Source organism: Artemia franciscana, chromosome 12 (genome assembly GCF_032884065.1).
Source record: "Artemia franciscana chromosome 12, ASM3288406v1, whole genome shotgun sequence".
Lineage (NCBI taxonomy): Eukaryota > Metazoa > Arthropoda > Branchiopoda > Anostraca > Artemiidae > Artemia > Artemia franciscana.
In genome coordinates this window covers 13,079,575-13,096,725 of record NC_088874.1, presented here as the reverse complement: position 1 = coordinate 13,096,725, position 17,151 = coordinate 13,079,575, and the positions used below count along the sequence as shown (strand labels likewise).

At 36.7% G+C, this 17,151-nt stretch overlaps 1 protein-coding gene across 6 annotated transcripts in view; it reads right to left on the bottom strand.

Moving 5' to 3' along the window:
- Nucleotides 1–17,151, bottom strand: part of LOC136033706 (carbonic anhydrase 2-like) — a 130,699-nt gene that overhangs the window by 15,990 nt on the left and 97,558 nt on the right. For 5 of the 6 annotated variants that reach the window (XR_010619002.1, XM_065714572.1, XM_065714576.1 and 2 more), the window contains 3 exons: nt 15,524–15,718; nt 5,328–5,446; nt 1,392–1,484 (listed from right to left, as the gene is read on the bottom strand). Coding sequence is in view for 5 of the 6 variants with exons in the window: in XM_065714572.1 (XP_065570644.1) it covers nt 1,392–1,484; nt 5,328–5,446; nt 15,524–15,718 (407 nt within the window). In the remaining variant the exon portion in view is untranslated. The remainder of the gene's footprint in view (nt 1–1,391; nt 1,485–5,327; nt 5,447–15,523; nt 15,719–17,151) is intronic. The other variant, XM_065714574.1, reaches the window with a different exon arrangement.

Below are 17,151 nucleotides of genomic sequence, written 5' to 3'. Positions count from 1 at the left end.
CTTAATGTGTTCTCCTTAATGTGTTCTCTGTTAATGTGTGTTCTCCTTAATGCTCTAATTCTCCCTTAATATTCTGTAAAACTTTCACCTTTATACTTGTAGCCTTAATTGCACTAGCATCATAGTAATAGTGATAGTAGTAGGAACAGAAGTAGCAGCAATTTAGTGGTAGCGCAGTATTAACAGCATCAATGGCAGGTACACTTTACCTTTTGATGACCTGAACATCCCAATCATGATAACCATGAAGTTTCCTCTTGATATATAGCTATGATTAGGGATAATATCTCACGGAATGGGGTATTAATCAAAAACTCAAGCACACCTTTTCTGGATCTAGTGTGAAGTTTTTTTTTTCTGCATTGTCCAGTCGTATATTTCTTACTGTCCAAATGTATGGATGTTTACTTTTCCTAAGCCCTGTGATGGCTTTCTGTCACTCATAACAAAGCATGGCGTCTGGTTATGAACACGGTTATTTGTTCCTCACCAAAACTAGTCCTAAACCTACAGTTTATCTACATTCTTTCTTTTGCTTCTTTCGTCTTATATAATCTTCATGACAATCTTCTAAAATTTCTTCAAAAACTCTTCAGTGTATTTCTGAGGGGTTTTTCCATATTAACCTTCGCTCTTCACATAATATCTGATTCCTTCTACCCCTACTCTATGGTCAGATTTCAATCCGCTCATTGCTTGTCAACAGGTTTGGAATTCCCTACCTTCTTCAGAAAGAAACGTCACTCAATTCGGACTTTTAAAAGGTTTCTTAAGAACCATTTCTAATGCGCATAATAGGTAATTGTCAAGCTATCCACTTACTACCTTTTTTCTTTCCGTTTGTTTACTTGTCACCCTCGTCAATTTCTACTCTAATGTTCCTAGTTTGCTTAAGTTTCAAACCTACCCTTCCACTCTGAACCCTTGAAACTTCAAAAAATTGATTCATTCGTCTACCACATGTTAGATATCAAATAATTGACTGGAAATGCAATACTCAGGTCCATGTGCAAAAACTGCATTTTTATGCTATGGTTTTTTTGTAGACCAATGGAGCATCAGCTGAACTTTTGACTATGCCCACACAATTAGGGAACTTATATTTGACTTTTTGGTCTTGTGTTTTAAGGTTTTTGAATCCTGGTAGCATGCCCCTTCGGAAGATTGTAAGGCAAAAATACACTTGGCTATTCGCCCGAAAGTTAAGCAAAAATTCTACTATTATCCTTAAATGAATTGCTAAGTTGTTCTCTATGAAGATCAACTGTCCTCGATGCAAAATGAAGGCTTAGTATGACATCTATAATTAGGATTTTTAAGCTTAGCCTTAGGTTTGTAAATGCTGTGTAATTGTTACATAACTTTCTCTGCTAAGAGTAAATATAACTTACTGTCAAGAAAACTCCAAGGACTGATAAACCATCTGCATAGTTCAGAGCTTCTTCCATTGTTTCATATTTTAAATTTCGATGTACCAAATGAAGCTAGAAGTATGTTCATAGATTATCATTATAAAAAGAATGTTTATAACCATGCATGTGCACAGAGGGGCACAAGAAGGAGCTCCCCTGAAATGATTCCAAAACACCATCACTGAAAAATACAAAGAACTTGATTGCCCAAGAGTTCCCTTTTCGGCTTTCCTTTTCCTCTTTCCCTTTTCCTCCCTACTTTTTCCTCGAAGATTTCATTTTTTCTCCCTCTTTCTCTGCATTTTTGACCTCATTCTCTGGAATTTAGAAATTACATCTAAAATCTTTTCGGATTATCTTAAATTATACTTATTTTGTTTAAGGCTGGTTTAATGATTAAAATAAGGTAAAAAACAGTCGAGGCAGTACGCCCTTGTTTATTTTGTCACGTCTGGACTTTAAAATGACAATTGTCATCGGAAGCAATACAGTGCCCAGGAACAACTCTGGAAAGGAGACAAAATTAATGAGACTGAATTTTGTACTAGGAAATGAATCAAGTACCACTTTTTGTATCACTAAATGCTTTATTATTTCTTTTACAAAGTTACTGCATTCTCTAACAATTACTTTCGACTGCTCGCTATTTGGTGAGCCACTGGAAAGCATAGTCTCTAGAAATTCAGTTTGAACCTAATGTTTTGAGAGACACCTGACGTCTTCAGACCTTTGCTATCTAAAATTAGTTTGAAACATCCTAAATTTGAGTGCTTAGAAAATATCTTTTTTAGTAACTTTATCGAAAAACAATCGAAAAAATTCCCCTTTCGGTTTTGAAAAATATCTTTGTTGTTTCTTCATTTAAAAAGAATTAAAAACATCCTAATTTCCTATTCGGAAATGGATTATGTGATTTTCCGATCTTTCAATTTCGTAACGCTAAATATTATATCCTTTCTTTTATAGAGTTGCTGCATTCTCCAGCCATGGTACCTTGGTACCTCCAGTCTGGTAGTCTGGTACCTTGGTGTGAAAGGGGGAAGCATGACAAAGATGTTGTGCTCAGCCAACTACAAGGTCTGATGGATTAAAACGGTTAAACCGAAAGACTAAAAGATGGATATGACACAATTGACTTACTTTCTCTTGTGATTTTTCCAAACAACAACTGAATCTTTCAAAGGATACTGAAAGTAATTTAAATTGGAATATTTGTATAATTCTACCTTTTAAACCAACTATTGGCTGCTGCTACAGTGTGAGCACTTGAGCAGCAGTGTTTGTACGAAAAAATCTGCTAGATTGCTTAGAGTCCAATAGAGATGAGGTGCATCAGAAGGCATTTACTAACTATGCAAAAAAAGAAGAATCTTGTAACTAGAAAATGATTGAGAGTGCTTGTCTAATTTTCTAGGTCACCGCAGACTTGCAGCTCAAACCGAGTGCTAATGAAATTGGACTGTAAGGACAGGGCACCAAATTGAGGTGGTGTCTAGGCGTCTATCCCACCCCTCTCATAAAATTCCCCAGAAAATTCCCCCAGATGCAAAATTGAGCAGCCAAAGAGAAAGTACAAAATAGGTACCTCAAAATGCTGATCAGATGTCCTAAAGAATAACAAAAGGACTAGATACAATAAACAGCTTTAGAAAAGGGGCTGGTTGGTTTACAATTACTTTTGACTTATAAAAAAGACTAGAAATCTCAATTTCTGATCGAATATGCATCCCCTGAAATTTCTACGATCATGAGCCGGCGGTGGGGATGAGGAAGGGGTAGTCTCCCTCCTATAAGGAATAAATTCTGCTCATTTCGGGGTATAATGTTGCTTTTTACTTTCATAATGACCGCGTAGACCAGAAGAATTCCTAGAAACCAAAAGGGAATAATTATCTATTTCTACCTTCCAATTTCCCCAACCCTTCCTTAGAACTAATACTGTATTTACCTGAAGCCTCAATGAGAGGTGGAAATATTTATTCGACTTGTAAAAACGAAATCCAAATGCATGAAAACACATTTTTTGATGCGTTTTTTAAAGTTTTTTGTAACTCTCCCCCCCCCAAAAAAAAACACCCCCTGAAAAAAATTCTGGATACAGCCCTCGGGATTATCTATCAATTTGTCTCTCCACCCTCTCTTCGTTTCTCCCGTAGAACTAATTCTGTATTTACCAGAACGCTCGATGAGAGTTGGAATGTTTTGGCATTAAAATGCACCCTTTGAGGCATCTCCGTCTCTCCCTAACTACAAGACAATCAGAAAACCCCATTGTAGATGTTTAAAGCTCGTGTATGCAACTGTTTGGAGTTGTGTTCTTTTTTTTCAAAGAATGATGATGGATAAAAACAACAGCAAGTAGAAAAACACGGAATTTACCTATGACAGTGAAATTTGTTTAGACCTTGAGCTCCTGTGGGTTAATCTGCTGCGGAATCCTAATTTAGAAGGAAAAATAGCTCCCGAGGGACCTCCACGAAGGTGGAAGGGGGTGTCCTTCCAAAGTGTTCCGCCTCAAAGCACCCGGTGAAGGTTAGGACCTCCGCAAAGATGTCCGTGTATCCCACAATAAAACATAAAGATCTTGAAAAAAATAATAAGGAATAAAAGAAGGTGAAAATAAACATATAATTCTGGGATCTCCCCAAATGTGTACCGAAGATCGGCCCTCCGTTTCAATAGTCTATACGCCTAGCATGCTCTTAGTCAGAGTGCTCCCTTGAAGCACCTAAAGGACTTCCACGGAGGGAGAAGGAGGGGGAAATCCTCCCGAAGAGCTCCCCAAAAAGCACGTGGCAAAGGTTAGGACCACCGCGAAGATGATCGTACATACTCCGGTCATCCACCTTCACGGGGGAGTTAAAAACTGATTTCTTATTTGCAAAACTTACATGTACCGTTTCTTAGACCTATTGAATTTAGCTTGATTTATTTGACAAATAAGGAGGGAGACATGTCTAATATAGAGATATAATGACAATGGAAGTCAGTTGGGGTTAAAGCTTAACTGAAGCTTGCTGCCCACTTATAGAACGTAAATCTAATACGTTCCCGGCTAATTCTTGTATTATGTTAAATCCTAGTAAAGGCGTGTATGCCCCAATTCTTCAATCATATTATTAGACTCTTTCAAGCAGGAACATGTAAGCCTTACCATATTAGTAAGAACGCTTACTTTTCTTAAATAATAATGAAATTTCACTTCTAGCGAAAACAAGACCAAGAATTTATCTGTGTTTTTTTTTAAATTGAGAATAATGAATTTCCAATTTTCAATTATCGTGAAATAACTAACATTAATTAACAAAAATCTCTTCTTTGCTAACAAACTCTTAGTTTTTCTCTGCTGTTGTCTTGTTTATTTTACTACAATGTTAGGATTTTGTCAAAAAATGAAGTATTTGTAACTTACGAAATGGTGATCAGATATTAATTAAATTTAATATTTAGAAGGATCTTGTACTTCTTAGCTCTTATTCCAAATTCTGACCGTATTCGGTGACATTGGGTGAGCTGGAAGGGGAAACTGGAAATCTTGGAAAACGTGAAAATTGAGGTATCTTTATCTTACGAATGGGTTATCGGATCTTAATGAAACTTCTAATAGAAAGATTTTATGTCTCAGATGCTCTGTTTTCAATTCAAATTGGATCCGGGGACATAGGGGTTGGAGGGGGAAACAGAAATCTTGGAAACCAGAAATCTTGAAAAACGCTTAGAGTGGAGAGATCGGGATGAAACTTGATGGGAAGAATCTTATTTATGCCGAAGCATGACCAAGATTTACTTTTTAAACATATATTTTGCAAATTTTACCCTACTGGGTATATGTAGAGAGTAGTAATTTGACTGGTCTTCCTGCGTAACATGTCCGGTATTTAAATGAAAGGAAAGGTTCAAATTCTGTTCACTCACCTCAGCTGGGAAGGCCTCTCCATCGACAGTGTGTTCAGAGCCACAGCTTTCATCATGCCCCCAGTGGCAATGGAACTGCACAATTTCGTATTTCTCTTCCAAGGGTCCTCCGCTCAAACCTTAAAAATGTTTTCTGACCATAGTATTTGTCTTAAAGTGATTGAAAGTCATTAGATTATCCTCACATCCCAAATCGTATCACACTTCCATGATAAGCAAGGATTTCCGATTTGTGGTTTGACAGGAAACGATAGAAAATAATGTTTCCAACAAAGATAAACGAAAAATTAGATGTCTCGTGACTTTCCTGATTTTACCAATCGATACAGCAGAACGGATTAGTGCGGAGGGTGAATTTAACTTAAAACCAACGTTTTTCAATTATAGCGTTTTGGCTTTCGACGGCTAAGTAGTTACTATGATTTATCGTTCAAACTAATAACGCCCTCTAATTACAAATTAGGTACTTCAAACAAGGATAAAGAACAAAGGATGCATCTAGTACTTTTCTAACGTATCAGTCAATATAATAGGGCAGATAGCCCTATATGACATATCTGGAGGATTAGGAGGTTCTGGGAAAGAAAAAATATATGGGACCATGTTCAAAAAGTATATATATATATATATATATATATATATATATATATATATATATATATATATATATATATATATATATATATATATATATATATATATATATATATATATATATTATATATATATACATATATATGTATATATATATACATATACATATATACATGCATATATATACATATACATATATATATATATATATATATATATATATATATATATATATATATATATATATATATATATATATATATATATATATATATACATATATATGTATATATATATACATATACATATATCTACATATACATGCATATATATACATATACATATATGTATATATATATATATATACATATATATATATATATATATATATATATATATATATATATATATATATATATATATATATATATATATATATATATATATATATATATATATGTATATATATATATATATATATATATATATATATATATATATATATATATATATATGTATATATATATACATATATATAGTACTTTTAAAAGAGCCTCTTATTGTTCTAATTAAACGACCATTGTGTTTCAGGGGTCTTTCTTAAAGAATTGGGGGAGTCCAACTTCAGCATAAAGAGCGTTGAGTTGAGGAGGGGGTAATCACTTTCATATACGCAATAATTACTGTTCGTTTTAAGTTTTAATGTTGCTTGTTTTTTATTTAATATCTGATCATTTTTTAAATAGTGTCAGGAAATCTGGTCCCACCTCCGCAGAGAAATCCGTGTTTCCCCTTTTTTTCTAAAATCAGGCAAAGTTTCTCCTGCTCGCAACCTTTAGTAAGTAAGACTAAACTTAATGAAATTTATTTATTTGAAATCAGCCTGATAAGCCGATTATTTTTATATGCTATTGGTATGAAAATTCTGTTTTAAGAGTTTCGATTACTATTGAGCCGGGTCGCCCCTTACTTACAGTTCGTCACCACGAACGGTTTGATACCCCATTACTGAACTCGCCCTCTGCCCAAAGTGAAGTTCGGTATCCGAGTCTGCTTCTGAATTATAAAGACGAACAAAATAAAAGCGATTTTTCCACTCTAATCTAAGTCTGCTAATTTAACTTGAGTCAATCGTAAAAAATTGCTGTAGCAATGAAAAACTCCATGACATTATGCATATTCAACAAAAGGTTCTGAGTTAATAGCCTTCATTTAAATGCAGCTATAAATGTCTTGCTAATTCTCAAGTCAAAACAACCATCCCAAGGTTACTATTGTTTGAAGACGTTTTATTGTTCAGAAAGAGTTTAGTAGTCCAAATATGAAAGAAAAAGCTATTTACATATATTCAGGGGCGCTTTAAGGGAGATATAGTGGGCCCTTGTCCCGGGCGCAGAAATTTTAGGGGTGCTAAATCTCAAATAAATGATCTAACAGTTATAGTCAGATGCGCCATTGGGGAGGGGACAGGGGGGGCTAATGCCCACCCCTGATTTTCCAGGGGGCCCAAGCTTCCACCACAAAGGGCCCTTTGTCGGCCATAATAATTACGCTATTTGCTATTAACCATTGTAAACTTTGAAAGTAGGTTAGATACATAATTAAGTTCTCAAGTTCTATTAAATGACCGTATCCTAGATAATTATGTTAATATTATAGATTTTGAATATTTGCAGTAATTCCTCCAAGTTGACAGATCAAAGTAGGTCAGTTCCTGGCAAATGTTTCAATGTTTGTTTCCTTGTTTTATTGAATATAAGCTACCGTTTTCAATTACTCGAGTATGTTCTTAATTCTGCTTCTGTCTTCGTCGTTTGTGATCTTGTTGATTCAATATCTTATTTTTTTGTTATCATGAGTTTGTCAGGAGCTCAAAAGCCTAAATTGGCAGCCCTGAAGAAGGAGAAAGAGGCAGAAAATCATTCTTCTCTGAGTAGATGGATTAAGAAACAGAAACCGTCACCATGTGAACCGGTTCAGCGAGTAAGTGCAAGTTTGTGTTACTGTTCGTTTGGGTTTCAATTTTCTGTGCCACTCACAGTTTCGCGGACTAAAAGAGCTGAATTTGGGCGGAAAAGGATTTTCTGTGTTTTTATGGCACTTGGTATCTACCAAGTGAAAAATTAGAAAAAATGAGGCATTTTTAACTTACGAACGGGTGATCAGATCTTAATGAAATTTGATGTTTGGAAGGATATAGTGTCTTAGAGCTCTTATTTTAAATCCCGACCGGATCCGGTGATATTGGGAGAAGTTGGGGGGAGACCTAAAATCTTGGAAAACTCTTAGAATGGAGGGATTGGGATGAAACTTGGTGGAAAAAATACGCACAAGTCCTAGATACGTGATTGACATAACTGGAACGTATCCACTCTCTTTAGGGAGTAGGCGGGGAAGGGTTAATTCCAAAAAGTTAGAAAAAGGAAGTATTTTCATTATTTATGAAGTATTTCATTATTTATTAATTATTATTTATGATTATAATTTATGAAGAGCATCGCCGGTCCAGCGGCCCTACGGACATTTCTTTTTATTCTCTCGATCCACCATCCTAACCAAAACTAGTACAATACCCTGCGCAAGTGACAGCAAACGGCAAGCCGAAACGGTCATTCAGTGCTTCATACTATGAAAAGCACCCATGGCCGGAGTACTCCGTCCAAGATGGTTCTTTTTACTGCTTCTACTGCAGACACTTTGGCGGCACATCTACTCTTCCTGGGCAGAGGTATGGGTCTAGACCTTTCATAGACGTCGGCGTGAGAAGATGGATAAACATCTCTAACTTCCTCGAAAAGCACACTAGAAGTGACCGCCACAAAGACATTGCAGTTTCATGGACGAAGTTCAAAGCCATACAAACCAAGGAGTTGCAACCAATCGCGTCTGTTTTAATGACAGACAGAGACAATGAAATCAAGGAGAACAGAGAGCACGTAAAAGCCTTATTAAAAGTAACAGCTCTATTGGGGCGACTCGGCACTGCCTTTAGGGGGCACGACGAAACAGAATCCTCGACAAACAAGGGAAATTTCATCGAGACGTGCAATCTTCTCGCAGAGTACTCTCCTACGCTCTTCAACGAGCTACAGAGACGGTAAGATCACTACACATCCCATGAATACCAGAACGATCTTACTTCGATGATCGGTTCCAGGCTTCAGCGCACGATAGTGCAAGAATTAAAAAGCGTCAAATACTTTGCCGTTCTGGTCGACGAAACGAAGGACAGCTCGAAGAAAGAGCAGCTCGCCATTCTTCTTAGGTACTTCTACGAAGGAAAAGTAAAAGAAAGGCCGATCGGATGCTATCATATGAAGAGCCCGGATGCTGAAAGTCTAGCAAAGTCTAGCTCGATTGTAACTACTGGTTCGCGCAGTGCTATGACGGAGCAAGCGTAATGAGTGGACCATCTCCGGTGTTCAAGCTCGTTTGAGAGCGAAATCGCCACAGGCATTCTACATTCATTGCTATGCACATAAGCTAAATTTGGTCATTGCGAGCTGCGTTGAATCTGTCAGCACTGTCGGTTCTTTTTTCTCACTGGTCCAGACTCTATACACATTCATTTCCAACAGCAACACTCGGCATCAGTTGTTTGTTGAGGCCCAGAAAGCTGCCGAACTGCCAGTTTTGGAGCTGGAAAGAAGTGCTGCCACACGATGGTCTTACTGGTATCGATCTATATCGAAGGTTAGACTCTGATATGAATGTATTTTAGCTGTACTGTCTGCTTTACGCGAGGGAGCTGACGGCGAAGCGCGGGTAGAGGCAGCTGGGCTCCAGAAGAAGATGGAATCGTTTCTTGTTATCTTCCAATTGCACTACGTAGAAGCAATTATGCGAGTGACGAACTTGCTGTCTCAGCATCTCAAGGCCGTCGAATTGGTTATTTCTCGATCGCGCACCCTGATTCAGGCCAAAAGAAGCGAACTCACCAACCTGCGTTCAGATGCTTCATTCGTATCTCTTTCCGAGAAGGCTAAAGAGTTTGCAACAGAACTCGAAATCGAGGTACCTGCTGTGAATGAACCCGCGACTAGACCCTCCTCTGTTGGTCAGAAAGGACGACCTCAAAGAACTGAAAAGATAACCAAGCATCTGGAACAATTTATGACAACTTTTAAGCTAGGAAAGAATTTCATCGAATCTGGAAATCGGACTAATACTTTGGCGGATGAAATGAAGCGAGAATACTTCGAAACTTTTGACTGTCTACTAGCCGAATTTGACAGAACGTTCACAGATAACTTGCCAGTTCTGAGTACACTCGAATCCTTGGATCCAAGCTCAACCAAGTTTATGGACACAGAGCTGATCAAGCGTTTCTCTGCTCATTACGGTGAGCTGGATATCGACGACATTCTTCTTGAATCTCAAGCTGGTATTGCCAAGCGTTTCTTGCTCGATGAGGAGAAAAGCTGGAAAATTCTTAGACATTGTCGACCATCTTCAGGCATAACCAGTGGCTTACTCAGAATTAATTATTAATATATTTATAATTGTATAAATTGTGTTAATAATTGTAATATTTTTTTATTTAGTTATGTTTTTCCTTTTTGTAAATATATTTGATCTGGAAGATTTCTGCTGAAGGAAAACCGAGATTTTGGTTACAATCTTGTAATTTTGGTTACATAGCATAGCACCGACGTATTGTTTACTTAAATAAGAAAGCTTCTCGCAGAGGAATGCCAGCCTGTAGTATGGTTGAATTTTCCACTTTCAGTTTAATCACTTAACCTCGTTGATTGTATTCTTCGATTTTATAATTAATCTTAGAGGTCAGAGTGGCTGAGTTCCACCTTCGGTTACAGTACATTTCCAAGCAGCACACGGGTGCTGAAAATGCGTTTTTACTTAGAATATTTGATCTATGTGCTGCTAAAACCCACATTTTTCTTACGTGACACGAAGTGAATCGGGGGGGGGCAGATGGAGTCCATGCCCACCCCAAAATTATGCCCAAATGGCACCTCTGGCTATAGTAATTTTGTAATTTAAAATCAAACAACTCGTGATAAGGGTTCGTGGTAACAGTTCGTGGTAACTGTAAGTAAGGAATGACGCAGCTCAATAATAACCGAAACTCTGATAAACGTAATTATGATACCATTAGATATATAAAAATATCCGGCTTATTATGCTGATTACAAATGTATAATATTTATTAAGTTTAGTGTCACCCATCAAAGGCTACAAGCCTGAGAAAATTTGCATGATTTTCAAAAAGGGGGAACACCCCCTATAAGTCAAAGAATCTGAATCAAAATCACACCATTAGCTTCAGCGTATCACAGAACCGTACTTCAGAGGTTTCAAGCCCCAATCTGCAAAATGTGGAATTTTTGGCCTGAAGAAAGATCGTGGATGCGTGTTTATTTATTTGTTGTTTTTTTATGTTTCTTTTTCCCAGGGTGATCGCATCGAACCAATGGTCCTAGATAATCGAGAGACGGATTTTTGAAGTGGAAATTAAAAGTTCTAAAAGTAGAATAGCCAAGCCTCAGGGTGTTTTTTCTCAGTTAAAAAAAAAATTGGAAGAATAGGAAGGTAAGTCTGCAAACCCAGATTAGAATATTAGAAGCTACAGTGATGACGGTGGTCTAATGTGGATCTGAAGCATGGGCTCTCGGAAAAGCGGATGAAGATTTGCTAGATGTTTTCCAGAGAAATGTGCTTACGGATTGTTACTGACTGACAGTATTGTTACACTGACAGTATTGTTACACTGACTGACCGTATTTCAAACAGTAGGCTGTACCGAAAAATGGTTCAATCCTGCTTTCTAGGGCTATAATGAAAGAAAGGTTGAGATGGCTAGGTCACGTTGTGCGTATGAAGGATGGCAGATTGCTGAAGATTATCCTTTTCGGCCAACCCAACCATCTAGGGATAAACTGAAAGCAGGTCGTCTTTATCTGGAGTGGGATAACGTCACAAAATAAGATTTAACTGAAATGGGAAATTCTTGGGAGGGTGTAAAAAGAAAGGCTTTGAATAGATTGGGATGGAAGGGGAGCGTGCGTAGATGTGTTGGCCTCAGGCGGGTTGGTGCTGCGATGAGATGTTAGGAGTAGTAGTAGTCGTAGTAAATTAAAAGTTCTAATGCCCCTTTTAAGTGAGCAAAAAGTATTGGAGGGCAACAAAACCCCTCCCGTTTATCCCCCAAAACCGTCTGATCAAAGTTTTAGGATAGCTATTTTGTTTAACATGGTTGTAAGGTCCAATAAATATGCCTTTGGATACAACATCACCCCCACAGCCCCTGAGGAAAGGTCTTTTTAAGTTATAAAGTTTTCCCATTGTTTACCTATAGTATTTGAAGTTGAGAATCGCGCATACATTTTTCGGAAGGGAGTGAATTTTTTTCTGGGGGGGGATTTTACTCAGGTATAATTTTTCATGAGAAGGGAAGTCACTCAGAGGGAGGTGAGATTTTCATGGGAAATTTTAACTTGGGGAATTTGCCAGAATTCCTATGAAAAAATATTTTTATTTGTCTTACTTTCTCTTTGCCAACTCAATTTTAAATCTGGAGATGTTAAGGGTAATTGCCCGTGGTAAAATTTGACCGGAATTAAATTGCCAAAAGGATTTTCAGACTTAAGCAAGAAGAGCGAGGTGTTGAGGAGGGGCAACCCCCTCATATACGTAATAATTTCAGTTTGTGTCAAGTTTTATTGTCGCACTTAACTTTCAATTTAAAAAAAAACTTGTTTTTTTAAATTTGTTAACAGGATAATTCATAGGAGATAACTAATAATTTTACAGAGGCTTAAGTAAGAAAAGTCAGATTGAAGTAAATGGAAAATTTTGTTAATAAATGGACAATTTTTAATTGCAAAATTGTTAATATTTGACCGGAACATTTTTCGGAGACAGGGAGGAGGGGCATTAATGGAGGTTTGGTTCCGGGCGCAGGAGAGGACAGTACCACCAATGACTTCCATTAGCTATGAAAAGGCAACACATAGAGAAATAAGAGGCTCATTCAGTGACGGATCTAGGGGGCGGGGATAATAGACTTCTTAGCTTGGGTTTGGTCAACTTTTGTGAAGTTCTCTTTTAAAGAAGGTGCCATCAGAATTCTAGCCTACAAATCTGTCAAATGAAAAAAGTAATTTCCTTCAAATCATGAGATTAGTATTAAAAATTTATATTAGTTGATTGGGATTTGATCTAGAAATTATTTTAAGCATTTTTTTTTTCCTGAATGCCTAAATGAACTGTAGTTTGGATGAATGACCCCTTTCTAGGGTGATTATAACTAAAAAGAAAATGAAGCATTACATCTCTTCGAGTTTCAATTGATACAAATTTCCTCCTATAATTTGGTATGCAAAAACGTGCGCAAAAATGTGGTTGATTACAATATTTAATTGACTTCAAAGTTTGTCTAAAATACAATATTTAACTTCTGTGAAAGGAGATTTTTTATCTAAACAGGAAACAAAGGTAATATTGTTATAATTATTAGTATTTTCTTTATCCCTTCAAAAATGAGAAATAAGCTACAACATAAATATAAAGAAAAGACAAATGATAACGCTAACAATAAAAAAATATCAAATATTGATCAAACACTTAAAAAGAAAAGAAAAGATGCAAAAACACTTGCAAAACAATTTAACCTGTAAATCATCAAGAGCCAGAACTGTTACTAAAAACGGAAACAAATTGTGGCCTGAAAGGGTAATTTTCGCCTTGTCTTCAAATGTTTTACATTTTTTCTTTGTACAGACTATGGGATCCTTCACTTTAAGCTTTAAAACAATCTCAGCGTTACTAAAAGAAAGAGGGAAACCAGGTAAAAATTTACAAAATTTAAAATAAGAAACTTTAATGGGCAAAAGATCAGAAGGTCAGAAATTATGGAAGAGGAGGGATGAGAACAATACGTGAGGCAGAGCAACAGCGCTATACATACGACCAAGGACACCCCGACGGTAAAGACCCCGAAAACGAATTAAAACACCAAATGCCTTGCGTAGTTTCATCTGAACATGCTGAACCAGGACTGGTTTAAAATCTCTTTTCAAAGCAGCATAAGGTAATCCCAAATAAGTGACTATTGGCGACGACTGGAAAATAACACCATTGCCGCAATCGAGAGTGGCCCTGATATTATCCTTTAAACAATTTAAAACAAAAAAAATGACATTTCTCAAAACTGATAGAAAGGCCCAAATCTTCTAAACAATTAAAATATTAAATTAGAAACAAGACTAAACTTGGACCAGGTTTAGAAGGATAATGTCATCAGCATATGTAATGTAAGACAGATTTCGAGATAATGAAACAAAAGAGCAGGAAAGAGAATTAAGGGCAGTAGCTAAACAAGAATTGAATATATAAGGAGAAATAATTCCTTGTCTAATTCCTCTACCCACTTGAATTAATTTGGACTGAGATGAAGACGAACTCGGACAAATACGGATCTTTAATCCAGAATACCAAGAGCGAAGGACTCGAATGACAGCTAGGGACAATCCAGCATGAATTAAAGCGAGCAGTGGAGATGCATGAGAAATGTTATCAAAGGCCCCTTTGATATCAAGCAAGAGGGCGTATAGCGGTTGACCAGAAATTATCGCTTCTTCAATAACTTTGCTGAAAGATGCATGGGCGTGGTCACATCCCATACCTCTCCTGAAACCAACTTGTTTAGTTCCAACGTCGAGAATTTCAAGAAGATCCTTCAAACACAACTCTAGCACTTTTCCAATCATAGAACCCCTAGTAATTGGCCTTCAGGAACTACATGATGACAAGTCTTTCTTCCCTCTCTTAGGAATAGGCGTAACTATGCAAACATAGAATGACGATGGTACTAAACCAGTAGTACGTAAAAGGTTGAAGAATGCCAGTAGAGTAATAAGAAAAGAAGAAGGAGCAAGTTTGAGGTGATTAGAAAATACACCATCATGATCCTTAGCCGACTGCGCCTTTAATGCTTGATAGTTTTATATAACATATCCTGTAATCAGTTGAACAATTCTTCAACTTTGCATCTAATTGCAACACAACACTGTTAGAGTCATGCAAAGTCGAAAACTTAGAAAAATAATTTCCCCACTCTTTTAGCGATGGTCTGGAATTAATATCAGGCATGTTAGTCCGCCTATTGCCTATTTCCAAAGGTGATTCTTGACCTTGTCGTTATCAACGTTTGACGAAGCTTCTTATTCAAAAAAGTTTTCATTGGTTTATAAATGTCACTTTTCACCAAAGTAGGGCTTGTTCTCGCTTTTTTTTAACATCCAGGTTTTACCAAATATGTCGTAAATAAAGTATTTTCCCCAAAGGGACGGGTTTACAGGTTTATAAGATTTGCTTGCTTTCACGCTAAGTCATTTTTTTTTCGTTCTCATCATATTTGATGTTAAATGACCGTTTTGAAAAAGGCTTACAAAGCGTGTTGGGCAATAAAACAGCCTGTAACAAAAATAGCGTCTAGTTTTTAAGATTTCAAGATGGAAACATTTTAGCTAAATATGACATATTTTTGTATACTCAGGGGACACATTCATGGACCAAAAGGTTGGCCATTCCTGCCTCCCGTAGGAACGCTTACTAGAGCACAATTAATTAAAACTTACTAGATCCTGATCCATCTACATCCACGCGCCATCCATAGCCTGTGTTTGTAACTACTTTTGCTGTTTTTGGATAGTCCCATTTCAAGGGGTTGTCAGGTAAATCAGGGTCTGGGACAACAGAGTCAGTCGTAATGTCAATCGGAGATTGCCTTTCACCTGCAGCTATTGGATACCGTTCCACCCAATTTAAGGGACCTAGAAAATTGATTAGATTAGGTAGCGTGTCTTCTGCAAGACCTGATTCATAGATGTAAAATTGTTTTGACAGCTTAAACAGCAAACAGAAAAAGTATCTGGGATATGAATAAATAAAATGGATATTACCCGTTGAAGCTGAAATTCATTTTTTTTGTTTTATTAAAAATTCAAAATCATTGACAAAACTAAGTCGGGGCTAATCCTATCCCACATTAGAGAATAGTTTCAAAACATCAAAAAAGGTGGAAGTCCCATGAACCAATTCCAAAACTGAACAAACCATAGTCCTATAAATATCCAACACGGTCATCTTTCTTAAGCAGGTAGGCAAGGGGGCCTCAGATTGTTGACATCCTCTGAAAGCATAGGATTTTGAGGTTTTTGAACAAAATCCTGTCCTTTCCACGTCGCTTGTATATCTTTTTTTCTTATCGCTGTGCTTGCGGTCTGTTTGGGGGGGAAATTTGGGCCTCTTGAAGTTAATTTTTGCTCATATTCCTGATCCTGTTGTCTACAAAACTATTCAATGGGCTTGTTTCCTTTGCCGTAAAGGCTGAATGACAAATCTCTGTCATATGACTAAGGAACATGTGTGTAGGGGGCCTGGGGGAATAGTTCTTTTCCCCTAGATTTTCATGACGTCCATGGGTTTTCTAGTATTTTGCTGTAAATTGTCAAATTGCCAATTTGCTCCTTTGAAAAACCCCCCTCCTGTTAAACTGTACCTTCTAAAATATGTATACGCGTATCTTCATACCAACAATAAATTTTATATTTCCAAAAATTTTACATTGAACTTTTTGGTCAATGTGGTTTCATTTCTCGGTGGAACTATCAAAAATTTTATTTCTAAAATTACGTTAGGCTATCGCCGATGATACTAACGAAAGATTTCCAAAAATTTTATATGAACTTTTTGGTCAATGTGGTTTCATTTCTCGGTGGAACTAACAAAAGTTATATTTCTAAAATTACGCTAGGCTATCACCGATGATACTAAGGAAATAAGTGACAATGTTGATTAGAAACTAATCAACTTGGAGAGGCGAACGAAGTAGGGTTGATTCGTATATTTGGGGCAAGAAATTGTCTTATTTACCTGCTAAGAAAAAAAAAGTTGATCTTTGGCTCTATTTTCTTTCGTCCGGAATTCTGCTCAGTAATATATTCTGACATATTATATTCAGAGCGACTCTTTTATACAAGAGAGTGGGAATGTCCTGGCAAGGGGGGGGGGGAATTCAAAATCATCTCTCGATTCAAGCTTTAAATAGCCTACGTCATTACTATGACTAAATGAAGACATGATTCCTTTTGACTTGTCTTTCAAGTTTGTATTTATTTAATAAATAAACATGGTAAATTTCGTGATTAACGGAGTATTCAGATAGCTAAGAAACAAAGTTACCTTTACAATCGGAATTTCATAT